This window comes from Lontra canadensis, unplaced genomic scaffold, assembly GCF_010015895.1.
Source record: "Lontra canadensis isolate GAN:19392208 unplaced genomic scaffold, GSC_riverotter_1.0 scaffold2, whole genome shotgun sequence".
NCBI classification, from domain to species: Eukaryota; Metazoa; Chordata; class Mammalia; order Carnivora; family Mustelidae; genus Lontra; species Lontra canadensis.
The window spans coordinates 3,563,267-3,590,982 of NW_022630996.1; the positions used below are offsets into that span (position 1 = coordinate 3,563,267).

Here is a 27,716-nt window from a genome sequence, read left to right on the forward strand (position 1 = left end):
CCAGAAATTAACACTATCCTCATCTATTCAATATCATATATTTTAAATAGTTCCTTTTTATGTTCGTGATGAGGTTAGTATAGATCCCTCCCCTCCTTTTTACCCAGATAAGCAGTTCATTTTGCTCTAAGTGGGCACCCACCCTCCCACTCTATTCCTCCCTTTTGACATAGAGACTGAAAATTTTCCAAAATGCTCTTAGGTTTCTGGGTTTTTTTTTCTATTTGACAGTAGATTCCTGGTTTTATTACACTGTGATCATAGAGTGTTATTTGCCCTGTTTTTTCTATTTGGAATTTGTGTGACCTTTTTTTGTGGCCTAGATATATAGTTTTGGTAAATTTTGTATGGACAATGGAAAAGATCTGTACTCAGATTCCAGTGTTTGATATACTTCACTTAATTATACCTTACTGGTTATTTTTTCATGTCATATTTTTATCTTCTTGGCTTGAGGAAAGGCAGTAAGAAAATACTGGTATTGATACATGATCCTTGCTTTATTTTTGGCTTCACTTATAAAGTATGCCTTTGCCCATTTTCAATCTTTTGGAGTTACTTTATTTTAGATACGTTATTTATAGTACACCACTGGTAATTAATGAGAAATGGAGAGGGAAACAAGTCCAGATAAATGACATCAGAAAAGATTTTAAAGGCTTGATGCTTGAGTTAATTCTTCATAGAAAAGAGAGACCTTGGTGTATGAGGAGGCAGGCATCAGGGAAGGAGACAGGCTCTCAGAGAGGCAGAGAAACAAGGAGGTTGGGAGGAGGAAGGAGACAGGGAGGGAGGGAGGGAGAAGAGAAGGGCCAAGGGAGGATGCCCAGGGAATCTGACAGGGAGCTTAAGAGACAGGGAAACAGAGAGGGACAGGGAGGCTGACAGAGGCAGAGTGGCAGACAGGCAGGTGGCTGAGAAAGCCAGTGGGAGGGGTGTTTCAGGCAAAGAAAGGTATCAGTAAGACTTGATGTAAAGGCTTTGATGTGAGAGGAGCCAGTTGTCTTGTTTATATATATATATTCATATATATATATAGTAAGAAACTCAATGGGAATGAAATTTTGTGGACTTAAAATGTTTCAAGATGGGTATTTGTTTCCTTTAGAGTCTGACTGGAAACACTTTCGTTTCCTAAGGACTTTATTGGGATCATTTCAATTCCTCAAGTATATTGAATGTTTCTGTGAAGTCTGAGGCTAGTGAGATTTCTTTCCCCTGAATGAAGAATACAGTTGGACTTTTATCTATAAGTACCAGCAATTTTAATTAGACTTGACTCACTATCATTATATATATATATATATATATATCAGACGCTTAAGTCTCCCTCTGGTCCTGGGAAATTGGTCTTCGATTTGCTCTGTTTTCTTCTTGGGAAAGTAGTTAATACATGTGCAATTTTTTAAAAAAATCTCCCATTTCTCATTTTCTTTTAGCCTTTTTTAATTTGTTGTTAATTTCCATTTATTTCCACTCATTTCTCAGTTTTATCTAACGTGTGTCTTAGTGATGCTCACTCTGCCTCCAACAACGTATTGTTTAGGTTTAATTTCCTTGATGAACTCTTTAGGCTCATAATTCATCTTGTTTTGTGACTTTGCCATATCTCTCAAGAGCTTTTCTAACTCTTCTCAGAATGTTTTTGCTTTTTCTTTGAGTCGTGGTGATATTTCTGGTCATGATTTTCATTGCTTGGTGGCAGTATTTTTCTGGTGCCTTTCCCGCCTCTGTTTTCCTGCTTGCTTCTTCCTATCCCATTTCTTTCCCTACCCCGTCCCCCCGCCCGCCTCTCTCCTTTAACTTCTCAACCCAGTTCTTTTTTATTGATCTTTAAATAAATTGATCTGAAGCTGGTTTGTGTGGGGACTGGGAGGGCAGGGGTAGCAGGAATCCCTCCTCAGGCACAGTGAAGGGCTTCATGACACTGTTTGACCTTGACTCACTGTGGGGGGGGGCAGCTAGAAGGCTGCTCACAGTTCAATTTTTTCTACTTTCTCCACCTCATCTCAGTGACAGTATTTCCTACATTGATTTCTGTATCTGAACCTTTAGCCAAAGACCTCTTCTCAGTATCTTCCCAACCCTTGCCTTGAGTTCACTGCCTCTGGTCGCACTTGGTCACACCCTGTGAGGGGGCAACAGATTTTGCCTAATTTTATCGAAGATGGAATCTTCATTTCTTTTTCATTCTGTTATTTTGGGATGGATAGAGAACAGAGAGTTGTTCCAATCTGCTGTCTTGAAACACTCATCTTTCTTTCTTTTTTCTTTCCTTTTTTTTTTTTTTTTTAAGATTTATTTATTTGAGAGAGAGAGAGCACAAACAGGGTAAATGGTAGAGGGAGGGGGAGAAGCAGGCTCCCCACTGAGCTGGGAGCCCAATGTAAGGCTTATCCCAGGACACTGAAATCATGACCTGAGCCAAAGGCAGACGCTTAACCGACTGAGCCACTCACAGGCCACTTGAAGAAGCACTCATCTTTAAAACAATTTTTTTTTTTCCTTTAAATCTTTCAATAAATTTGTTTTAGCTAACAGAAGCCCTCTTTAGAGTAATAATTAAGATTTGGCTTCATGGCTCTTCCCATTCCCCTTTTTATTGCTTGGTGATTTTTCTTCTGGCTAATTATTTTTCCTGAGCACTGGATTTTACTGTCTGGGTGGGTTTCTCAGACGGGTTAACTGTGAACAAGAGGGGCATCACTGTACTGTGAGGCTTGTTTGTTTTGAGGACACATGCTGGTGTTTATTAGCTATATTGTACAGATCAATATTTCCATCTCAGTTCATGTCTCTGGGCTATATTGTACTTTTTTGTGCATTTATGATGTTGTATGTCCTATCAATTATTAAAGCAAGTTGAATACATCTTATCAAAAGAATGGGAGTAACTTCTACTTGCGGGCGACCCGATCTTGGGGCACTGGTTTCCAACCTGTGAATTCTACATAGTGTTTGCTTTTTATATTCCAGGGAACAAAGATACAGAGGGGTAAAATAATTCTCGGTTCTCTACTTCGGTGGGGAAAGGAGATAGTTATTTTAGTTTCTGTCAGATACCAAAAGTTATTTTCAAACACTGCAACTAAAAAGAAAAAGTAAAAATCAGAGAGAAAAAAAGAAAACCCTGCCAGTCAGTGAAAACAGCAGCTCGGCTGCCGTGCAATACTTGTAATTGTTTCAGATTTACAAACCCAACAATGAAACACATTTTGCATAATGAAATATTTATTTTTATCCATCATGCTTGCAAGCTGCTCTCCATTCATCATGTTTGCAAACAGCAACAGCAGTGTTTCTCTTAACATGAGCCAAATGCAATTTCCAGCTGTTGAAATTAATTCTTTTTAAAGTCCTGTTAAAAACCTCTCATCCAGGGACCCCTGGGTGGCTCAGTTGGTTGGGCAGCTGCCTTCGGCTCGGGTCATGATCCCGGCGTCCTGGGATTGAGTCCCGCATCGGGCTCCTTGCTTGGTGGGGAGCCTGCTTCTCCCTCTGCCTCTGCCTGCCATTCTGTCTGCCTGTGCTCGCTCTCTCTCCCTCTCTCTCTGACAAATAAATAAATAAAATCTTAAAAAAAAAAAAAAATTCTCATCCAGCAACAAGTCTCAGTATTTTTATTTTTGCTTTTTCTACATTTCCATTGACTTGTGTTTTTGTTTTTCACTCATTAATGAAAGTGTTTTCAGGGGCACCTGAGTGGCTCAGTGGGTGAAAGCCTCTGCCTTCCGCCCAGATCATGGTCTCAGGGTCCAGGGATCGAGCCCCGTATTGGGCTTTCTGCTCAGTGGGGAGCCTGCTTCCCCTTCTCTCTCTCTGCCTGTCTCTCTTCCTGTGATCTCTCTCTCTCTGTCAAATACAATCTTTAAAATAAATAAATGAATAAATGAATGAATGAATAAATAAATGTTTTCAGTAATGTTTGGTGTTTGAGATAGAACTAGAATAAATAAAAGGCTTTCTTTGCTTTGTGTAACTTACTGTGTTGTTCATGGAGTTGGATCAAAATTCTAATTTTGCATCCCTTTTGCCTCATAATTAAAACAATAATAAAACGATAAAGGCACCTGTAGGCCCTAGAACAGAGAAAAGCTAGTGATAATATTATTTTTTTTTTTTATTGCTCTAATATGAAGATCTACTGTTGTCATGTAGTTTGGAGTCAAGACTTGGGCGAAAGCCCTGAGGTTGTAAAATACTCTTGAGCTTCTTCCTTTGTGATATATAATACGTTCATATATGAGGGGGGGTGATGGGTTTTGTCCTGGGTAATGTGTTCCCTTGTCATTTTACTTACGCAAATGCTTACCCTTCAGATGTTTGTGATTCTGATAGTATAGAAGTATGAAATTGGTACTGTGAGGTAGGTAATTGGTTAGAAATTATTTTCTGAAAATTTTGTTTCGGTTGTCTGAAGTTCCCTCCTTCAGAAGAAGAAATAATACAAGAATATGATTACTGTTATTTAAATGAAAAATGCTGATTTTGCCCAGGGTTACAAGGGGTAATGTGACTAAACCTTGTTTCTGCCAGTGTAGCTAGTTTTTGTTCTCTCTTGACTCCGGGCTTCTGCCTGGAATGATTTCTTTCCCTTCCTTTTTTCCCATTTAGCTAACTCATATTTTTCAAATAAGAAGACATTATTTTTTAGTATTTGTGCTCTCAGTTCCTGTGGTTTGTCTTTTGTGCCTAAAGCTGAATGGGCTTTGTCCTTTCTACACACTCCCATAGAGATTTGAACTTGGTCCACCTCACTGTGTTACTATACTTGTCTCTCATACCTTCTTGTCTTTCAAGTTTTTATTTATTTATTTAAGTAGTCTCTTCAGCCCACGTGGGGCTCGAACTCCAAACCCTAAGGTCAAGAGTTGGATGGTCTCCTGACTGAGCCAGCCAGGCTCCCCTCTCCTAGCCTCTTGTCCATATAGTGTGAGCCACAAGTAAAAATTTAAATTTTCTTATAGTCATGTTAAAGTAAAAAGAAACGGGAGAAATTAATTATAATATTGTTGTATTTAGCACAATATATTCAGAATATCATTTCAACATAGAACCAATATAACATCATTGACATGTTCTTTAATCTTTTTGTACTGTCTTCAAAATCTAGTGTTGATTTTACACTTGGAGCAGCACATCTCAGTTGAGACTAGCTGCATTTCAGACGCTCAAGCGCACAATGGCCAGTGGCTACTATATTGTATAGGTCTAGATTGTTCTCCTCCAGAGGTGGACCCGTGTCTGGTTGTTGCTGGCTGGACTTCTGGAGTTGATGCTCATTTGGTACCTGCCTACAAACGAATGAAAGAAGACTAGAATCTGTTGGGAGGGTTATGTAGATTGATGTCGGTCCCTGGTAGTATCAGTACCTCCTGTCAGGAGAATTGAGGCACACACAGCTAGAAGGACCCTGTATCCAGACATAAAGTACGCCAGTGGGCAGGCTTCACAGTGGTAAGTTGCTGAGGATTTATTGCAGAGGACAACTCGGCAGGGGAATTAAGAAAGTGGCCAGTCTGCTTTCGGTCTGCTTTCTAGCTGATAGACCCCGATCCTGAGTGTTTGACGATCAGCACCTTTCACTTTTGCTGGTAGATGAGGCTGCTTCTACCACAGTAGTCATAATAAAATTCTTAATCAAATCCTATGTACATTTATTTAATACTAATAGAGGCTAATGCATCTGCTTCAGTTCACTACTTAAAAAATAAAATTTTACTTGGTACAAATTGATAAAGTCAATGTGGACAACAATTCAGTATTGTGTAGTAAAATGAATAATGTGCATATTCTATGACCCAATAATTATCCATTTATGTATATACAATTGAGAAAATGTTTCATATGTGTACAAGGAGGCATCTAAATGATAACTAACATTTTTTTAAAAAGTTAAAACATGTAAACCACCTAAGTATCTATAAATAGATCAGATAAATATTTTTGACACATTGGTGAACTATATATTCATAAACTCTGAATATAAAAACAAGTTTTGGAACATAATTTTTTTAAAAATTAAAAATAACACACATCATGTATGCGACATGTCACAATGTGGCTCATTGATGCAAATGCGTACTATAAGAGAGTTTTAAAAAGACTGTAAAGGGTAAGCCATTATATACAGAATAATGGTAAGGGTCGTGGGAGTAGGTTCAGGCATTAGAGAGGTGTCTAGTAATAGAAACTCCCATAGTTCTTTAGGTGACACAAAGTGCTGAATGAAAACAATTGGCAGTTCTAGGTGGAGGTCACAGAGGTATTCTCTTATTCTTTGCTGTCTTTTAAATTGTTCTCGATTTATAAGATACATTCTACACTTTCAGAAGATTCCTTCAGGTCTGTACTATATTTTTTTGAAAGTAATAATTTAGGATTAACAATGTAGGAATATTTTTCTTGGTACACTTCATATGAATTATTTCAATCCTTTGCTGTAAAAGGGTGCACAGATGGAGAAGTGTACAAAAGTGCATTTTATAACTGAACTCTGTTCTATCCCTCAGGCTAGAATTTTAATCCAAATCCCTATAGGAAAATACCTAATAAACTCAGTGTCCCACAAGACCTTTTGTACCCTCTTGAGTTAAGACAGAAACTGCTTTTTAAAATCGAGAATAGCCTGAGCCATTCAAAGACGTTTTGGCTGTGGCATATTTCCCTTCGGTGCAGCAAGCCTGCGCTGTGAGCTACGGTGTCAGGCTTGAGGGTGGCCAGGAGGTCGTGAGGAGTACATAAGCGGAAGGAAGAAGGAAATGGCTCCTTAGACTTGGCAGGATGCTGAAGGGGTTGGGGAATGTTTTGTCAGGAATCTGCGACTCCTTTTGCGCTGCCCTCCTATCCAGTTTATCAGCCAACAGTCACTTCCACCTCCCAACATATCTTGAGGCACATTTGTTTCTCCCCACCTTACCTGCTGCCCTCTTGGTAGAAGCCACCACCTTTCTTCCTAACAGGACTTCTACTCTTGTCTCCATCTAATCTGTTCGTACGTAGAACTGTCTTTAGTATGTAAGCTGGATTACAGCAGTTTCAAACTGAAAGTCCTTAATGACTTCCCTTTATACTTAAGCAGGTCATGGTATAGAATAGAGTTTAATGTGGTCTTTGGCTCTCAACTTTATCTCTTAACACCTTTCCCCTTATCTGACTAAGGGCCAAAGCAACTGGCCTTTGTTTAATTACTTTAAAAATAAGCCTTCTCATATCTTGATAAATTATTCTTTAAAGAAGATAAATTTTATCTCTTAACCTCGCTCTGAGGTAGCTTACAAACTAGGAAGTGGGGCAGTTAATAAAGCACTTATCCACCCCCTGAAACACTGCACCCTTGAATTCTACTTCATCCCACAGGGTGTGATTCTGGGTCTAAAGAGTTTTCAGGTAGTCACCTCTTGCTTTCAACCTGAACGCACAGATTCCTGTTCTTTCCGTCTTTTTCCTTTTTTTTTTTTTTTTAAGGTTATATTTATTTATTTGGCAGAGAGAGAGAGAGAGAGCACAAGCAGAGGGAACAGCAGGCAGAGGGAGAGGGAAAAGCAAGGTCCTGCTGAGCAGGGAGCCCAGTGCGGGGCTTGATTCCAGGACTCTGGGATCATGACCTGAGCTGAAGGGTAACACTTATCCTACTGAGCCACCCACACGCCCTATTTCCACCTTCTTCTAGAAGCACTATCCCTAATTCTTCTTCTTTCTACTCATCGCCTTCAAATAGCTCCCCCACTGCTACTTTTTTTTTAATCCCCTAAGCAGGAAGGAGAATTAGGTTATAATTGTGCTCAGTTAGAAAACAAGCATAGTCAAGCTGAAAGATTATAATGTGAAATTCTTACATTATTCGGTAGTAATAATATGTAATTATTTCTCAGTTTCTAATTATTTTTGTAGTAAGGCCCAATTACTGAAGTTAACCTATTATTACCCCTTAGATTTAATGATGAGTTTAAGAGAATGGATTTGTTTGCTAGAAACTCTCAATAAATTGTGTTAAAATATTTTATAAAGATATTAGAGGTACTAGCAAAAGTATAGACATTATCTGTAGGTTTTTTTTTCTTTATCTACAAAATAAGATAAATGTTATCTGTTTCTTGTGTAACAAACATCTGATTTTGATACATTTCACTTTTGATATGTGCAACAATGAATCGCTCATTTGAATTATGTCTTACATATGAGTTCTGAGGCCTATTAACACAGATTCACAAGAAAAATGGATAGGGGAAGGAATTCTGGTACCAAAGGAATAGGCCAAGGATGCAGATAGGTTCCAAACCTCTCTCCCTTCTAGTATATTACCTATTTGCATCAGCAAAGTGATTTTTATTTAAAGGTTTTTATTTTTGCTGAGTAGATCAGGCCCCATCATTGTCTTTTCCTTCTATTTCAACTCTTCTAGTAGTACTGATTTTACTAATTTTGCTCATTCATACAGTTTTGCCACCTCTCCTTACTTTATTATCCCCACCTTACCAATCTCTGTATATTTTGATTTTATTTATTTATTTATTTGACAGAGAGAGATCACAAGTAGGCAGAGAGGCAGGCAGAGAGAGAGGAGGAAGCAGGCTCCCTGCCGAGCAGAGAGCTCGATGCGGGCCTCGATCCCAGGACCCTGGGAGGCTTTAACCCACTGAGCCACCCAGGCGCCCCACCTTTACTTGTCTTTTTAAAAAATGTTCACTGCGCTACTTTAGGATAAACAGATAGTTGATGTTTGGCTGTTTTTAAGACTTTTTAGTCATGAGGTATTTGGTATCACTCAGTGTTAAAGAGCTACCTGATTTTAGACTTTATAAATTGCATCAAGGATAACTAAATGTCATGCTTTATCTCCAAGGTGCTTAACTAGGAAGGGGGGAGACAGAAGGCAGAAGAGAGAAAGGATAATAGAATTTACACAGCAACATTTACCTATAGATAATAAAAATCTTCATTATATGGCATGAACCAGATCATTAAGACTAGCACAGCACTGTGCATATAGATGCTCAGTATAAATACCACTTGCTTTTTATTTGAAATAAGGAAAATTCTGTGCTACTGACTTAACTAAAATTTAAAGAATATGCCATTTATTCTTTTCAGGCTATTGCAAATAATGTGAGCCTTTTAATAATTGTACAAAAACCTTTCATCTAAATCTGAGTTATCTAAACAGCAAATAATTACACATTTCCATACTCCTATGAGCAAAGTAAATTGTTACTGTTTCTCTCAGTATAAATTCATGAACTCCTCTGAATGAAAGTGTTTCCGCATGAAATAATGTCTTGATAGGAAAAGCATGTTTATCCATCTCTGTTAACCATGTCCGTGGTTAACCATGCCCACAAACTAACCAATTTGGACCATAATCCAAGCTTTGCTGGTGATGGTCTATTATTAGTAGATACTATCTACAGAAATATGCAGCTCCTCTTAAGGACTTGGTCTGCCATAGATTTGGGACATAGTAAGGTAGAGTTCTGCCGACTGATGGAAGATTCGTGTCTTTGAAGTAAAAATTAACGTTTGTATGTTAGGGCTCTTCCTGTTTCAAATGATAGAAAACCCAACCCCAATTGGTCTGAGCCCCAAATGGGAATTTATAGCTTATATAATTGTTTTAGCCCTTGCTATTGTTGTGGGCCCAAACAGTGCCCATGCCCTGCTTGCTTTATCTTTACTGTATTGACTTCATTTTCTGTGTTGATATAGACCATAGACCCAAGCTTCTCAGTCTTAGGTCTGAGTTTCTCTGGTTGCAGGACAGTAGAAAAGGGATCGTGGAAAGTCTCTTGTGGTATCATTATTTTTGACTGGATAGCAGGAGATTGTAATGGCATAGATTGGGCCATATGCCAAATCTGGATTTGGGTGTAGATTTAATGTCACTTATGGCTGAGAGTGCAAAAATAAATCTTCTCCAACCCCGTCCTCTTTTGCAAAAGTACCACTGTAGCAATATCTTACGGTTATAATTATATAAATATAAAAATCAATACCTTTATTATTTTATATATAGATAATTGTATCTTACATGTGTTTTTTTTTTCTTTCATCACTAGTAAATATGTTTAACATTCCCACTTATGGAATATCTCCAAGGAAGATCCTTTAACTTCTCTTTTAAATAGCAGAAATATCCTAAACAGACATTCTGGTTTTTTATGAAGTGTTTAAAAAAAAAATGAAGTGGACACCCAGATGTGCTTAAAGATAATAATTCATTAAGGAAAGACTTTCATGAATTCTTAAATAACATCTGTTTCTTATTGGGCTTCATTATATGGTTGAGTTTTTAACACAGGCAGAGAATAACTGTTGGTAAATTAAACGTTTTTAAGCAAGAGATATTTCTGGAAGAATTCATTGATTTAGAGCTTCTTGTCTGATTTAAGTATGAAGTGTGAATTACTGCTAAGTATTATCTCTAATGATGAAAATTGGTTAAAAACACTTATCTTCGATGCAAAATGGATTGAAGATTTAAATGTAAAGTCCAAAACTATAAAACTTTCAGAAGAAAACATAGGGGAAAAACTTCATGACATTGGTTTTGGCAGTGATTTCATGGATATGACACTAAAATCACAGGCAGCAAAAGCTAAATTAGATCATCGGGATTATGCCAAACCACAAAGCTTTTGTGCAACAGAGTGAAAATGCAACCTACAGTATGACAGAAAATATTTCTGAGCCATATATCTAGTACCAAAAAATTGCAACAGGACCTTATATATACAGAGAACAAATTGGTGGTTGCTGGAGGGAGCAGAAGTGGGATGGGAAAATGGGTGAAAGGGGGTCCCCCACCCCCAAATAAAAAAAATTAAAAAGAAGAAAATCTTGCAAGATGTGAAAACATGGATTAACTTGGAGGACATTAAGCTAAGTGAAAGAATCCAGACACAGAAGGAAAAATATTGCATGGAACCCCTTGTATGAGGGTAGATACAACAGTCAAACCTGGAAGCAGAGAATAGAATGGTGGTTGCCATGAGCTAAGGGAAGGAGCAAATGAGGAGTTGATACTCAGTTCTAGAGATCTCTTATACAACATTGCACCTGTAGTTAACAATACTGCATTGTTAAGCTTTTAAGAGGGTAGATGTCATGTTAACTGCTCTTACCATAATAAAAACACCACCATTCTCTGTAATGCCTGATAGTTAACCTTCTACTGGCATCTGTGTAGTTGTGTGTGGACTCATATGCTTATCAGTAATTTCCTTATTAATGTGTATATGTTAGTGAACTGTTTCTGAGTCTTAACCAGAAGGAACTACCTTTCCCCCCCATGACTGCACTACCTCATATAGATGCCAGAGCGGCCTTAAGGATAGAAATTGGGGATTCTGTGGTCTTCTATGTCTGGCAGGGAAAGAAGCCTGACTCAAACCAGTAATTGACAGATTAGATTGATTTTGGGTACACAAAGACTAATTGAAACTTTGGGGTACTAGGGATAAGGACCTGTGTTGGTAATAAACAGAAGTTGGGTAATTGGAGTTATTTAGTGCTCTACAGATATGGTAAGACTTCTTCTAAATAAGATTCTGCATCTTATTTTTCCTTTACATTAGCGATAGGCATCTTCAATTCAATCCTGGCAAAGTCTGACAAAATATTTGATTCCTTTTAATAATGGGGTTAGATCTGGAATTATTCTTATTATTTTATGTGTATTTCCCCTTTATAGTTATTACCATTGGTTTTAAAATTATAATTTACAATATTCAAATTCCTTGTACAAATATTTTTAATAGCATAGCATGTAATGTAAGGAATGGGGAAAAAAGTCTTCTCCATGACCCCATGCCCATTCCTCACAATAATCACTCTTAAAGAGTTGGGAGTGTAGAATAAGAAGAAGGTCTTGGGTTTGGATTAACAAACTCACAAGACATAATAGGCTTTATTCAGCACTAAATTTACTTAGCTTTAAGGAAGGGTATAAAACAAATAATAAAGCTTGTTTGATACAAAAATAGTGATGGCCTCATCAGTTCCCAGGAGGAACTTTGAAATTTTCGGTCACTCCCTGTTTGGGAAGCAAATGGCCACGGAATCTGTCAATTCTTGAGGCTTATCCTATGCTAGTTTTATGAATTTCCTCAGGAGTATGTGTTGGGGGCGGGGTATCCATTCTGCAGCGCAAGTGCATCTTATCAATGCTGATTACTAATTACTCGCTACACATTCTTGATAAAGTAACTTTTGTCTGATTCTTAGTTTTCTTGGATTTGGTATAATCCTATATGTTCTATGAGTGCTATTACAAGAAATATTTGAGCAAGGGTTATTTAAAAGTTATTTTAAGGGTCATATAACAATGTACCTCATAAGAGATAACATACAAATATGTGTAAGTGGGCGCCTGGGTGACTATGTGTAAGTGGGCGCCTGGGTGACTCAGTCAGTTAAATGTCTGCCTTTGACTCATGTCACGATCCCAGGGTTCTGGGATTGAGTCCCACATTGGGGAGCCTGCTTCTCCCTCTGCCTCTCTCTCTCTCTGTGTGTGTGTCTCTCATGAATACATAAATAAAATCATAAAAATAAAAACAAATACATGTAAGAATTACCCCTTTTTTTTTTATGGTTCTCTACTATAGTTGTGATATATTTTACCAATATTCAACTGGTGACCAGTTAAGTTCTCTAGTAGTTTTTCATGATTACACATATTATCACAATGAATATCCTTGTACATAAGCCCTTGTGAATTTGGACAAGTGTTTATGTAGGCTACATAGAATTTCTGGATCAGAGGGATGCACATTTAAATTTTTATTAATCTGCCAACCTGTCCCTCAAAGTTGTCATCAACAGGGGCGCCTGGATGGCTCAGTGGGTTAAGCCTCTGGCTTCGGCTCAGGTCATGGTCTCAGGGTCCTGGGATCGAGCCCCGCATTGGACTCTCTGCTCAGTGGAGAGCCTGCTTTCCCCTCCCCCTCTGCCTGCCTCTCTGCCTACTTGTGATCTCTCTGTCAAATAAATAAATAAAATCTTTGAAAAAAAATTGTCATCAATAGCATGTGAGAGGATATTTCCCTGTGCTACTTCCTTCTAGTTTTGTCTATGTTGTCTCCCTCGAGTCCCTGAAAAATTCTGTGAATTTGGCAAAATATATATAATAATTTTTATTTTACATTAGAATCAGCAGGCTTTGGATTAGCTCAAAGTCATAGAACTAATAAGTGGTCTAGATTAGAATTGAAATCTTTGATATCTGGTTTTCTTGCAGTTAAACTGAAAAATGCTTCTTTGATTAATTTTACTTTTCCTTCATTTTAATACTTGGAACTAATATAATAGTCTGCTGTTGAGAAAATCAAATTATTTCTGTCCAACTTTATTCAACAAAAGTTAATGAAATAGCCAGTTAACCTCCGATGTTGAATGGAGCCCTTCATTATCTGTCAGTAATATTAACTTACATTATGCCAGTTTAAAAAAGACCTGTTAGTTTCAGATGCATTTAATATACTTACTGGTAGTACCAATATATAAAGTTAATGATTTTAATGTATTTTAGTCTTTAGCTGTTTATAAGCTTGATGCATAAGAAATAATTGCTCAACCTTTGAAGTTATGATATTTGACAAATATGCAAAACTTTTGCTGTATATACACCAATGAAAATTTTACATTACCAGGTAACTCCTGAATTAACCTATATTAAAGTTTGGAACAATTTAAATGATGGAGTGAACAGATTTTTGAGGCTGATTCATTCTGACTTATAAAAAATATTTTATGTCAGAGTACCTTCTACTTCTGGTTCTTTAAGTTTGTTACTTTCATTAATAGTCATGCTTGAAACTCACTTTTCCAAGTGCTGTCAGTGAATTCATGCCAGCATTATTTATGCTTGAAATACTTTATTTTTCAAATGTAATTTTTTACTTTTATTTACATATTTTATATTTATATAAATTTAAATTATATATATAAATTATATATATATACAATTTAAATTATATATATTTATTACAAATTTTATTTACATTATGTGGAAAGTATTTCAAACTAGCTAAAACATTTTTATCACTAACATTTAAAAATGGTAGAATACATCTTTTGTTTTTTTTTGTTTGTTTGTTTTAAAGATTTTTTTTTAATTTATTTATTTGACAGACAGAGATTACAAGTAGGCAGAGAGGCAGGCAGAGAGAGAGGGGAAAGCAGGCTCCCCGCCGAGGAGAGAACCCGATGCGGGGCTCGATCCCAGGACCCTGGGATCATGACCTGAGCCGAAGGCAGAGGCTTTAACCCACTGAGCCACCCAGGCGCCCCACATCTTTTGTTTTTAAGTCAAACTTTATTGAAAACAAAATACTTTCAGGGACATTTGGGAACTTGTTTTCCTTTCAGTGGGATTGTACCCCTACTCTTAACCGAAAGGTAGCGAGAAAAAAAGTCTATAGATTTACTCATGGCTATTTTTGCTCCCTTTGCCATTTGAAACAAGAATAGATGGGGACAAGTTTGCTTCCTATGATCTAAATATTTCTCTTTCCATAAACTGCTCTAAAAGTATCAATTTAAATTTAGGCATAGGAAGTAACAGACATTAGACAAAGTTTTGGTATTGTGAAAGTAACAGTAATCTTGAGCTGTATTTATCGATAAGTAGATGTTTACTCAAAATTCATCTCTCCCTTCCTTGTCTTCCCGTCGAAGTTTGTTACCCTTATTATTAGCACTCGTCAGAGTCTGTAGCGCGTCGCGCGCGCGCGCGCGTGTGTGTGTGTGTGTGTGTGTGTGTGTGTGTGTGTACGTTTGTTGGTCTTTCTTCTGCTCACTTGTCACCCTGGCGTCCTAGATCTGTTTGTTACTCATTTTGCTGTTGCGTTTAGGGCCTGGAACATAACAGGTGTAAATGTTGAATTCAACTGATCTTTGTAGAATAAGACCACACTGTGAAGTTGACAGCTCATTCTATTTGATAATCCTTAGCCACTAAAACCTATTTCTTAGCTTTTCATATTACTTGGGTGAACCAATTTTTATATAAAAAGATTTAATACACTTGTTAATTTTGCTTACAGATAACTGTTTTATATACTCGGAGGGTGATTACTGGTAGTTCCTCATATGCTTCTATTTATCAGTCTTTTCACTCTCTATTCACTTGTTCTATGCCATATTTTATATGTTAGACCTATTTTAGATTTTGATGCTTTTGAACTTTAGGTTTTGATATTTAGGAAATATGCAGAATATTCTGTGACCTTCTGCATGTTATGCTTGTGGCTTAATTTGAATTTGGCTGCCATTCCTCCTAAGGAAATGTATATTGTAGGTAATTGGTAAAATGAGCCGACCCTCTTAAATATCCTTGTAAAAACTCTTATTTTTTTTATGCACTGTTTTAGTAGCTTAGGCTTTCCTTGTCCAGGAACACAAGCTTTTTTTTTTTTTTTCCTTCAAGGTTTTATTTATTTGACACAGACAGAGAGAGATCACAAGTAGGCAGAGAAGCAGGCAGAGAGAGAATGGGAAGCAGACTCCCTGCTGAGCAGAGAGCCCGATGTGGGGCTTGATCCCAGGACCCTGAGATCATAACCTGAGCTGAAGGCAGCGGCTTAACCCACTGAGCCACCCAGGCGCTCCTTAAAGATTTTATTTATTTATTTGATAGAGAGAGAATGAGAGAGAGAGAGAGCATGAGAGGAGAAAGGTCAGTGGGAGAAGCATATTCCATGGTGATCAGAGAGCCCGATGGGGGACTCAATCCTGGGACTCAAGGATCATGACCTGAGCCAAAGACAGTCACTTAACCAACTGAGCCACCCAGGTGCCCAACACAAGCTTTTTAATCACTTTATAATGACTCTAACAAAAATGGAGGAAGGGGACCAATGTTGATTGAATGCTTACTGTATTCTGGTGTTCTGATAAATAATATATACAATTATTAAATCATTAATTGCTTAGTAATGCTAAGCCATATTATCCCCACCTACAGATGAGGAAGCTGAAGCAAAAAAGGAGTATATTTTTGTCACTTGGCCTGTTGCATTTCTTTTCTTTTCTTTTTTAAAGATTTATTTATTTGAGAGAGAGAGAGAGAAAGAGAGAGCATGAGAGGGGAGAAGGTCAGAGGGGGAAGCAGGCTCCCCGCTGGGCTGGGAGCAGGATGTGAGACTCCATCCCGGGTCTCTGGGATCATGACCTGAGCCAAAGGCAGTTGCTTAACCAACTGAGCCACCCAGGCGCCCTGTTTTATTTCTGATAAAACATGGAACATAGAAAATAGTCTCGCGTATTATGGATTAGTAGAAAACACATTAGGGCTTTTATTTCTGCCAAAGGGCTAATTAGATATTTTTGACTATATTCGAACTGCTTTTAAACACTTAGGTATTTTGAGGTAAATAGTATAAATACTTTGAAATGTATAAATTTGCAGAAAGGGGAAAGGGATTTCATAAGTGCCATGAATCAAAGAAGTATCTCAAAAGAGTAGTGTGTTTCTTTCAAAGCTGCTGGTGCCAAGGCCTTTACTGATCTTTGTGGCTCTAGTGACTTTGGTTTTAACAGCTGTCTGGGGACCAGAGACAGGCTTCCGTTGTTTGGGGTGAGGAATCAGAATCTCATTCACTGTCCTTACCCAGGATAAAAAATAAAGTTTGATCTGAAACCTTTAGGTAAAGGATATTTTAAAATGTGAAGAAAAGAGGGAACTGATGCTAAGATACTGAACATTTCTAGGAAAATTGGAAATTAGAGAAGTAATAGCAACAACAAAATAGTAGCCCATGGAGTAAGAGAATTTCAAGGAATACTTCATCAGCAACATCATATCTTACAGTGAAGGCAAGACCTAAAAGCCCCAGTTGGAGAGACAGTCAGTCTTACTCAAATATCTTATTATTTACCAAATTTTAATTTTGTGCCACCTCCCAAAATTTTTTACAGTATTTCACACATTTTCTAAATTTTCACTTAATATTTTAAAATAAACTTATAATGTTATGTTTATGATTTTATTTTATTTTTTTAAAGATTTTATTTACTTATTCGACACAGATCACAAGTATGCAGAGAGGCAGGCAGAGACAGAGGGGAGGAAGCAGGCTCCCTGCCGAGCAGAGAGCCCGATGTGGGGCTCGATCCCAGGACCCTGAGATCATGACCTGAGCTGAAGGCAGAGGCTTAACCCACTGAGCCACCCAGGCACCCCTAAGATTTTATTTTTAAAAGAAACTTTTTATATCAAAACAAAATATGGAAACCTATACCTGCCATAAATAGAAAACATCTGTACAAATTAATAAAGTAAGGCCATAAAGGGATATCTATGTCCTGTTTTCTCTTACTGAGCATGAGACCTATCTTCTCTTATAAAGAAGGAAAAACAAGCTTCAGGAGAGATTGAAGACACCCTGTACTCTCTTCCCCTTTTATTTAATAAGAGGAATTGAAAAGGCTACGAAAAGGAAATACACTCTTGTCTTAGGTGATTCTGTCTGTCTTGAGTGCTGTGTAGGATCACTTGCAGTGCAGCTATCATTGGCTAAATGTGAAAAGATGCAAAAGGGAAAGTGTGAGTGTGTGTGTGTGTGTGTGTCTGATCATTTTTTAATCATCTGTTTATTATTTAGGAAGTACTGCTCTAAGCTGCTTGTATTGAAATGTTCTTTTTTTTTTTTTTTTTTTCTATTTAAAGCCCTTTTGAGAGCCTGTGCTGATGGAGGTGCCAACCGTTTATATGATACCATGGAAGGAGAGAGGGAAAGGTATGCTTTCTTTCAGCCTGTGTCCAAAATACCACTAACCTGATCTTCAGGTTGCTTTATTCTCTCCTTGATGAACGATCAGTATTAATGTTCTTTGAAATTAACAGAAAACCACACCAGTGAGAGAACTGCTCAACCATGTTGTATTATTTCTTAGTTTTGAGTGTACCTCTTAGAAGAACTAGGCCAGTCATACTCTTACTGAAAAGCTTCTCATTCTAGTCAATCAGAGAAAGACAATTATCATATAGTTTCACTCATATGTAGAACATAAAAAGTAGTGCAGAGGATCATAGGGGAAGGGAGGGAAAACTGAATGGGAAGAAATCAGAGAGGGAGACAAACCATGAGCGACTTTTGACTCTAAGAAACAAACTGTGGGTTGATGGAGGGACGTGGTGGGGGGATGGGGTAACTGGGTGATGGGCATTAAAGAGGGCATGTGATGTGATGAGCACTGGGTGTTATACACAACTGATGAATGACTGAACTGTACATCTGAAACTAATGATGTACTGTATGTTGGCTAATTGAATTTGAATAAAAAAACTATGGTAAAGAAAAAAACAAAAAAAAACCCTCACTCTACTACTTCAAAAGTCTCATTAAGTAGCTTTATCAAATATCGATATCTGTGAGGACTTTGAACATTAAAATAAAACTCCGTTTAAATTAAAAACTGACCTCATATAAACAAATGATACATGCTGTGGCAGAAGTGAGATTTTTGTAGTAGTGTTGAGTAAAGCTAAGTATAATTTAACTTAGTTACTTCTGAGTTATGCACATACATATATTTTAGGAGGTAAATACCTTAATCTTAATGATTTGGTATCTGTTCTGTCTGGCTTTCCTGACCTTTGCATGGTGAGCTCTTTTTGATGAAAGCAAATGATGAAAGCAAATTTAAATCCAGCTCATTGCCAACATGTTTATAGTTCAACCTCTTGGCAAACATAAGAATTTATAGTCTAGATATAAGTAGACTGGCTGTGAAATTTAGTTCCACTTCTGTCATATGTGTTATTAAATGTACTGAAATGTTTATAGTTTGAGAAATCACCTCCTTGCTGCAAAAAATAAAATAAAAATATTATGATTCAACATACCGCAGGTGTGAATTAAATATATGTAGTTTGAAATGATGTAAAATACATCTTTATGGCATCAGAATTTTTAACTTAGGCTTCTAATACTGGAGCTGCTGTTTGAAAGCAGCCAGTTGCTTATAGGAGGAGAACATGTTTCCTTTAAGATTAGGAATCCTAATGTCTAGGGACTGGATGAATTATCAAAGAATATGGCAATAGTTACAGCCTAGGAAACAATTTAAATTCTTAACATTTTATAATTCTTCATTTTTTAACTTTATGGATTCCTCTGACCGTATTCTCCAAGACCTGACATGGACAGCATGTGAAAAATACTCTAAACAGTGCCTGGGCCGGGAGTTCAGGGAAGAGCATGATGCCCATGAGGCCAAGATTATGAATTGGGTATCGAGTTTCGTGCCTGTAGCTGGCTTGCTGGCAAGGAATCTAGTATTCAGTGCTATTTCTTTAACGGTAGGTGCAGCTTGTGAACATAATTACATGAACCAGAGCTGTGAAAAGATATTAACACAGTGCTTCCAACTCTGCTGTGACCATAAGAACCATCCAAAATGCTTGTGAAAAAAATTCAGATTTATATACTGATTTTTCTTATTGGATTGGGCTAATGAGAAAGAGAACACACAACATTTTTATTCACATTAGAAAGCAAAACAGATTACAAGGTTTGTGGAGTACCTTTTTTTTTTTAAGATTTTTTTATTTATTATTTATTTGACAGTGAGAGATCACAAGCAGGCAGAGAGGCAGAGAGAGAGGGGGAAGTAGGCTCCCCGCCGAGCAAAGAGCCCTATGCGGGGCTCAATCCCAGGATCCCGGGATGACGACCTGAGCCGAAGGCAGAGGCCTTAACCCACTGAACCACCCAGGTGCCCCTATTTTTGTCCAGATTTCAAAATAACATTTCTAATATTTTTAACACATTTACACATAATCTTATGGAAGTCTTCCAAAAGATTTACATGATTTATTGAAGAATCATTTGACTGTAGATGAAGATGTTCAATAAGAAGATGTACTTTCCGTTGCTTTTCTCATTCTGATATGTTTGCAGTGATTCATACTCTGATACTTAGGAACATGGTGTCCTGGTAGATTGTCTAATAGGTAGATGAGTAAACTAACTGCCTCACATGGGAATTAAATCCTTGGAGTAAATCTCATTAAATACAAACCCTAACCAGTTTCACTAATTGGATATAGGTGACTAAACATGGTTCCTATTAGTTTCATTTTTTAAAAAAAGATTATTTATTTATTTATTTAACAGACAGAGATCACAAGTAGGCAGAGAGGCAGGCAGAGAGAGAGAGAGGAAGGGAAGCAGGCTCCCTGCTAAGCAAGGAGCCCAATGTGGGGCTCGATCCCCGGACCCTGGGATCATGACCTGAGCTAAAGGCAGAGGCTTTAACCCACTGAGCCACCCAGGTGCCCCCTATTAGTTGCATTTTTAAAAAAAGATTGTATTTATTTATTTGACAGAGGCAAAGCGGGAGAAGGAACACAAGCAGAGGGAGCGGGAGCGGGAGAGGGAGAAGCAGGCATCCTGCAGAGCAGGGAGCCCGACGTCAGGCTCTATATCAGGGTGCTGAGATCATGACCTGACCGGAGGCAAATGCTTAACTCAGCCACCCAGGTGTGCCCCTTATTAGTACTGTTTTTAACAGAGAAGCCACACAATGAAGAAGGAAAAAAAAAATACAAGTTTTAAAAAGCCAAGTATGATTTGTGGACCATTGTTTGGCTTGTTCATGTTTGCCTTTTTATTTAATTTCCATATCTATAATGTAATACCTTATAATTTTGTAATAAAAGATGAATGTGTAGAGAATCATCTCCCACTGAAGATATTTGGAATGGAAGGAAGGAAGACTGATGTAGACAGGAAGAGAGGAGCAAGAGGAGGAAGAGGGCTTTATGGAGGGATAGAGCTGAGGCAGACACCAGCAGTGACTTTACATCTGACCCTGTACCATGTACTCTATACCATCTTCATAAACATCTACTCTGGAAGTGTCCTCTATTTATCAGGCCACTGTTTCTTGTTTTATTTTGTTTTTTAAAATAAAGAAGTCCTAAGTGTTTTTTAATGCTGTCAAAATGATGCATGTTAATTTGAACATATGTTAGTTGGAAGAAACAAAAAAGAAAAAAAAATTCTGTTCTTTCTTCCTAAGTAGCAAAGAGTTACATTGAGTCTATTTATTGGTTCTGCCCTTTGGAGCAACAGAAAATGTGACTAATTTTTCTTATTCAGGTCAGTATAAGTTTCCTGATGCCTACAAAATTGTGTGGGAATATTAAATACTCAACAAATACTTGTTAATAAATGAGTATTTTATTACAGTTACTCTGTTCTCTCTTCCTGTAAGGTTTTGAGTGACTTTGATCCTCACACTTTGGATAAACAGATGACCTTTGCTCTGAGGATTGGCAGGTTCTGATTTGGGGGCATGTGCAGTCTGAAGGCAGTCTGAGGCAGGTTGAAGACCCAGTTGGGGAAATGTAGGATGGGCACCGCCAATGACAGTTGGGTCTCCACTTAGTTAGAAATTTGAGATTAAAGAGGAAGAGGTTTTAGGAAGACTCCATACTTCGTACTCCCATATTCATTCATTCATTCATTCTTTCTTTCTTTCTTTCTCTCTCTCTCTCTCTCTCCTTCTTCTTCTTCTTTTTCTTCTTCTTCTTCTTCTTCTTCTTCTTTTCTTTTTTTCAGTTGAGATAAAAAATCTGAACTTCATCTGTTTGTTCACCCAGTTTCTCCAACCTCCAACATTATTTTTAAATCATCTGAACTATCCCCACTGATTTCTGATTCCAGCCTAATATGTAGATTACCATATATATTATATATATATATAATATATATAATTCCTGTAGATTACTATACACACACACACATATATATATAATTCCTGAAATACAGTTGACACACAATATTAGTTTCAGGTGTGCAGCATAGTGATTCCACAACTCTATTGCCATACACCTAATTTACTGTTTTCTTAACCCCAGATGTCTTTTTTTTTTTTTTTTAAGAAATGTGGGGTACTGTGGTGGGGTATTAGATGTATCAGTACCCCTAATTCTGCGGCTTCAACCTGATACTGACAAAGTTGCATATCTATATTTTGTTACTAGTCTGTGATTAAAAACTCCTATGGTAACCTCATAATATCTGCTTCCTGCCTTCTTGAAAGTAGGTAAAACCCACCATTAGTCTGAACCAGGATGGTAAAGCACAGCCTTGTAGTCCGAATAATCACAGGATGCAGAGGGGGAGAAAAAAATATGAGTAAAGCACATAAGATTTTCTAGGAGAGTTTATGGAGCAGATTTTCTTTCTTGCCCATCATCGATAGGCTTTGGAGGAACTTTGTTTTTCTTCTTCTTCTTCTTTTAAAGATTTTCTTTATTTGAGAGAGAGAGAAAGTGAGAGCACAAGTTGCGGGGGAGGGCAGAGAGAGAAGGAGACTCCCTACTGAGCAGGGAACCCAGCCCCAGTGCGGGGCTTGATCCCAGGACCCCGAGATCATGACCTGAGCCAAAGGCAGATGTTTAATGAACTGGGCCACCCAGATGCCCCTCTTTTGTTTTTCTACTGACAATTTTGTTGACAGTTTAGTAGATCAGCAAAGAGTAAAATGTCCACATCAAAGAATATTGAAAGATTATTATTCGTGGGTACCAGGTCAACAGTAAGGATTATGGGAGAGATAAGCACCCGGACCACCCTCCTCTCATACCTAGTGATTCCTCTTTCTGCATCTTTCACAGATATTCTAAGAGAACAGTTTCTGCTCTGGTTAGTTTCTAACCAGGGGTAGAAAAGTTGTCAGCTATGGCAGTAATTACCAACCTTTTCCACCATAGGGAATATTAAAAACAAACATGTAGAAAAGTGCACAAATTATAATGATCTAGCTCAATGAATTTTCACAGAGGGGAACACATGAATAAATGGTATAGAGATCAATAAATAGAATATTACCAGCATTGCAGAAGCCCTCCTCATGCTCCCTCCCATCACCATCTCCCCTCATAGCACACTGCTATCAGACCCAATAGATGTTAGATTAATTCTGCCTATCTCTGGTATTTATAAAATGGAATCATAATATATTGAATTTTGACTAAATGGACTTTTTTGGGGGATATAGAATTGATAGTTCTGTGAACCTGCAGAATGGATTAAGAAACATTGCTATAGGTCCTTATAAGGTCATGCTAAAAATGGTAGGAGGTGGAAGAAGTGATGGAATTAAGTAGAAGAGATAGGAGATGTCTAGAAACCAGAAAGAATTACAAAATCCATGCCACATGAAAGTGAAATGACAGTATGGGAAAAAAGAGTTGATACCATTTTTTTTTAAATACCTTTAAAGATGACGTAGACATTTGTAAACCTTACTATATTAGAAAGTTGAGGTAAACTGATCAAAAAATAAAAAGAGCCTTGGAATGAGACAGTATCTCCCAAGAATAATCCAGTGGCAGTAATAAGAATGTGGCATTTAACTTATCATTCATTCATTTTTATTCATTCAAAAGCTTATTGAATAGCTTCTGTGGTTAGACATTTTGATAGTTACTGCGAATATATAAATAATTGATTCCTGCCCACAAAAAAAGACCTTAGAGTAATAGAAGTAAAGGAGAAATTAGTATGCAATAGGATAGATTATAAAGCACATAATGAGAAAATTCTCATCCAGTGTGATAGGTTCTGTGACAGAGGGAAGTACATGGGATGGACAGTTAATCCCAAATTGGGGTATTAGAAACAATTCTGAGGATCCTGCTGAAGTATAAAAGGTTAGGGTCACAGAGTGGGGTATGTGGGGGGGGGGCGTGTACATGGGCACACGCATGTGCTGACTAGCAGGGAGGAGGGAAGGAAAGGTTCTGTTTGTCTCCTGGATAAAATCTAAACTCATTTCCTATCAGGGTTTGTCTTTTACGTATCATTTTAGCCAAGTTGTTTCCTCTTTTTTCCCATGCCTTCTCTCCTCACTGCCTGGGCTTCAGAAGCAACTTCAGATAGTTTATTTTATTTTATTATTATGTATTATAGCTAGAAAGATCATGCCCGTTTTGTCTGAAATCACATATAGAACTCGTCCTACTTACTTTCAGAATGTCTTATATTTATACTGTGTTCTCATTACTATCTCAGTGAGTCTTTTGTCAGAAATGAAGATTCTTGCCTTTGAATTCATTGGTATTTGGAATGTAAGATGAATATCAGTGCTACTTGTGTTTTTTGTCATTTTAAAGGATGCAGAGACTTTGAAACTCATCTGAGAAATAACTGAATTTGGTATCATTAGTGTATGGGGACTTGAAATGGGGAGAGGTGTTGTGTTTTGGTTGGTTTTCTCAGAATAGTTGAATACAGATCTGAACGGGAAAGTCCCATATATGATCACATAAACATTAAATTAGCTCAGATGTTTAAGAGCTGCTTTCTGTTGAATTTAAAAGATTAGCATCCTAGAGGAGAACATAGGCAGTGACCTCTTTGATATCGGCCACAACAACTTCTTTCAAGACCCATCTCCAAAGGCAAGGGAAACAAAAGCAAAAATGAACTTTTGGGACTTCATCAAGATCAAAAGCTTCTGCTCAGCAAAGGAAACAGTTAACAAAGAGGCAACCCACGGAATGGGACAGGATATTTGTAATTGACACTACAGGGGCGCCTGGGTGGCTCAGTGGGTTAAAACCTCTGCCTTTGGCTCAGGTCATGATCCCAGAGAACTGGGATTGAGCCCTGCGTCGGGCTCTCTGCTCGGCGGGGAGCCTCCTCTCTCTCTGCCTGTCTCTCTGCCTACTTGTGATCTGTGTCTGTCATATAAATAAATAAAAAATCTTAAAAAAACAAAAAGAAAAATGTAAATGACACTACAGATAAAGGGCTGATGATATCCAAAATCTGTAAAGAAATTCTCAAACTCAACACCCAAAAACCAAATCATCAAGTGAAAAAAAGGGCAGAAGACATGAACAGACACTTCTCCAAAGAAGACATACAAATGACTAACACATGAAAAAATGTTCAATATCATTAGGCATCAGGGAGATTCAGATTAAAACCACACTAAGATACCACCTTACACCAGTTAGAATGGCCAAAATTGACAAGGTAAGAAACAACAAATGTTGGAGAGGTTGTGGAGAAAGGGAAACCGTCTTACACTGTTGGTGGGTTGCAAGGTGGTGCAGCCCCTTTGGAAAACAGTGTGGAGGTTCCTCAAAAAGTAAAAATTGAAAAAATTAAAAATAGAGCTACCCAATGACCTAGCAATTGCACTACTGGGTATTTAACCTAAAGATGCAGATGTAGTGAAAAGAAGGGCCATGTGCACCCCAGTGTTCATAGCAGCAATGTCCACAATAGCCAAACTGTAGAAAGAGCCAAACTGTAGAAAGACCTCAACAGACGAATGGGTAAAGAAGATGTGGTCCATACAGTAATACGGAATATTACTCCGCCATCGGAAAGGATAAATACCCAACGTTTGCATTAACATGGACGGAACTAGAGGAGATTATGTTAAATGAAATATGTCAAGCAGAGAAAGTCAATTATCATATGGTTTCACGTATTTATGGAACATAAGGAGTAGCATGGAGGACATTAGGGAGAAGGAAGGGAAAAATGAAGGGGGGAAATCAGAGGGAGAGATGAACCACTAGTGACTACAGACTCTGGGAAGAAAACTGAGGGTTTGAAGGTGAGGAGGTGGAGGATGGGTTAGCCCAATGATGGGCATTAAGGAGGGCACGTATTGCATGGACCACTGGGTGTTATACACAAATAATGAATCATGGGACAGTACATCAAAACCTAATGATGGGGGAAAAAAAAAAACAATGATGTACTGTATGGTGACTAACATAATTAAAAAAAAAAAAAGATTAGCACCCAGTAAAAATTCTTGAAATCACACAGATGACCTTTCATGTAAACAAGTGTTAATGAGGTGAGATGAAGGGGAACTCGTGGTGATCAAATAGGAAAGACGGATTCAGGGACGCCTGGGTGGCTCAGCTCAGGTGTGATCCCAGCATCCTGGGATGGAGTCTCACATCTGGCTCCTTGCTCAGTGGGGAGCCTGCTTCTCCTTCTGCCTCCTCTGCCTGTCACTCCCCCTGCTTGTGTGCTCTCTCTCTGACAGATAAATAAAATCTTAAAAAAAAAAAAGAAAAAAGAAAGAAAAAGTAAGGATTCATTCCCGATTTCTTATTCCAGTCAGACCATATATTTTTTCACAGTTTGGATTTCAGGCTTCCTAACTTTATACATTCTTGCAGCTTTCTTAAGAGCAGATCAATACTGCTTTTCAGAGTGATCCAGTGGGAATCAGACTAACTGCTGTGGCTCTAAAACTCACTGTGCCCTAGCTAAGCCAACTTCAGACTATGATTTAAATAGCTGAATAATGTGGAATTCTAGCTGTTACAGATAGCCGGAATTCCAAGTTGGGAACTATGTAGTGAGAAGGCATGCACGAATTTTTCAGTTAGGTCAGGATCCAAAATCTGATTCTGCAACTTCATTACTATGAGACTTTGGCAAGTAATTTCACTTTCTCAGGCTGTGATTTTTCCACCTGTGGCATTTCAGGGAAAGATGGGGATTTTCTGGAGCATTCACAGGAATCGTGAAGATTTTTATGAAGAATGTATTACTTGGGCTGGTTACACAAGAGTGGGATAAGCCAAGAGGGTAGAGGGTGGCCCTTCAAAGCTACGATATGATGAATTATAGGATAGTTGAATATGTGTATGAGCTAGTTTCGGACAATAGCTGTAAATACTCATTCATAGTTAATACTTTGCACATGGTAATTGTACTACTTCCCAGCAAAGTTGTAAGTGTTGGAATGAAGGAATATAACATTTAGCTTCTCTGGTTCTTTTTTTGGTTTTGATCATCTTTGTTCAGTTATAATTTTATATGATAAAATTCATCTATTTAAGCATTCAATTCAGTAGGTTTTGTAGTAGGATACAGGCATATCTACCAGTTGTCAAGAATAGAGCGTATCTGTCATCCTGAAAAGTTCCTTCCTATCCTCTGGCATCAGTCCCCAACTCCTATACCCGGGCTTCTGAAACCTTCTAGAATGTCCTATAAATGGAGTCATTCAGCTTGTTGTCTTATGTATGTGACTTTTCACTTACCAAATGCTTCTGAAGATTGATCCCTGTGATTGTGTGTGTAAATAGGTTGTCCTTTTTCAGTGTTGAGTGGTGTTCTGTTATGTGGGTACACCACAGTCTTGTTTGTTCATTGAATGTGGTGGATAGACCTGATTCTTAAGAATCATCCTTTTAGTTGGAATCTGTTACCACTTTTTTTAAGTGATTCTTTGGGAGGAATGTTAGGTTAGTTCTTTTAGTCAGAGCCAAACATAATTTTCAAAGTTGTCACTCATACCCTTGAAGTGAGGTAAATAGTAGAAGAGATTCATATATAATGCTTATATTCTACTGTATCTTAGTGAAAATCTTGCAAAAGCTTGCTCAGTACTGTTAGCTTTTTATGGAATAAGACAATAAATATTGTTATGTAATAAATTGGTGTCAAGGATCTGAGCAGATACTGTGATCTTAATAACCTCTAATATATATGACAATTGATTTCAGTCGACCTATGACTTATTTTCTCAGTGATTGGGATTTATTTTAACTAATGTTCATGCACTTCGTGGCATAGTTAAAAAAATATGCTTTCGGTATGCTTGAACATATATAGAAAGGAAACAAGTGTGTACTTGAGGAAATCCAAAGATCATTGATTTACCTTGATTTCTTCTAAGCCTAGCCTTAAGAATTTTAGTCACTTGCTTCAGCA

At 37.7% G+C, this 27,716-nt stretch overlaps 1 protein-coding gene across 1 annotated transcript in view; it reads left to right on the top strand.

The window, feature by feature from the left end:
- Positions 1-27,716, top strand: part of TPK1 (thiamin pyrophosphokinase 1) — a 343,243-nt gene that overhangs the window by 124,822 nt on the left and 190,705 nt on the right. Inside the window, exon 4 of the mRNA XM_032866795.1 lies at positions 17,669-17,738. Coding sequence (XP_032722686.1) covers positions 17,669-17,738 — 70 coding nt within the window. The remainder of the gene's footprint in view (positions 1-17,668; positions 17,739-27,716) is intronic.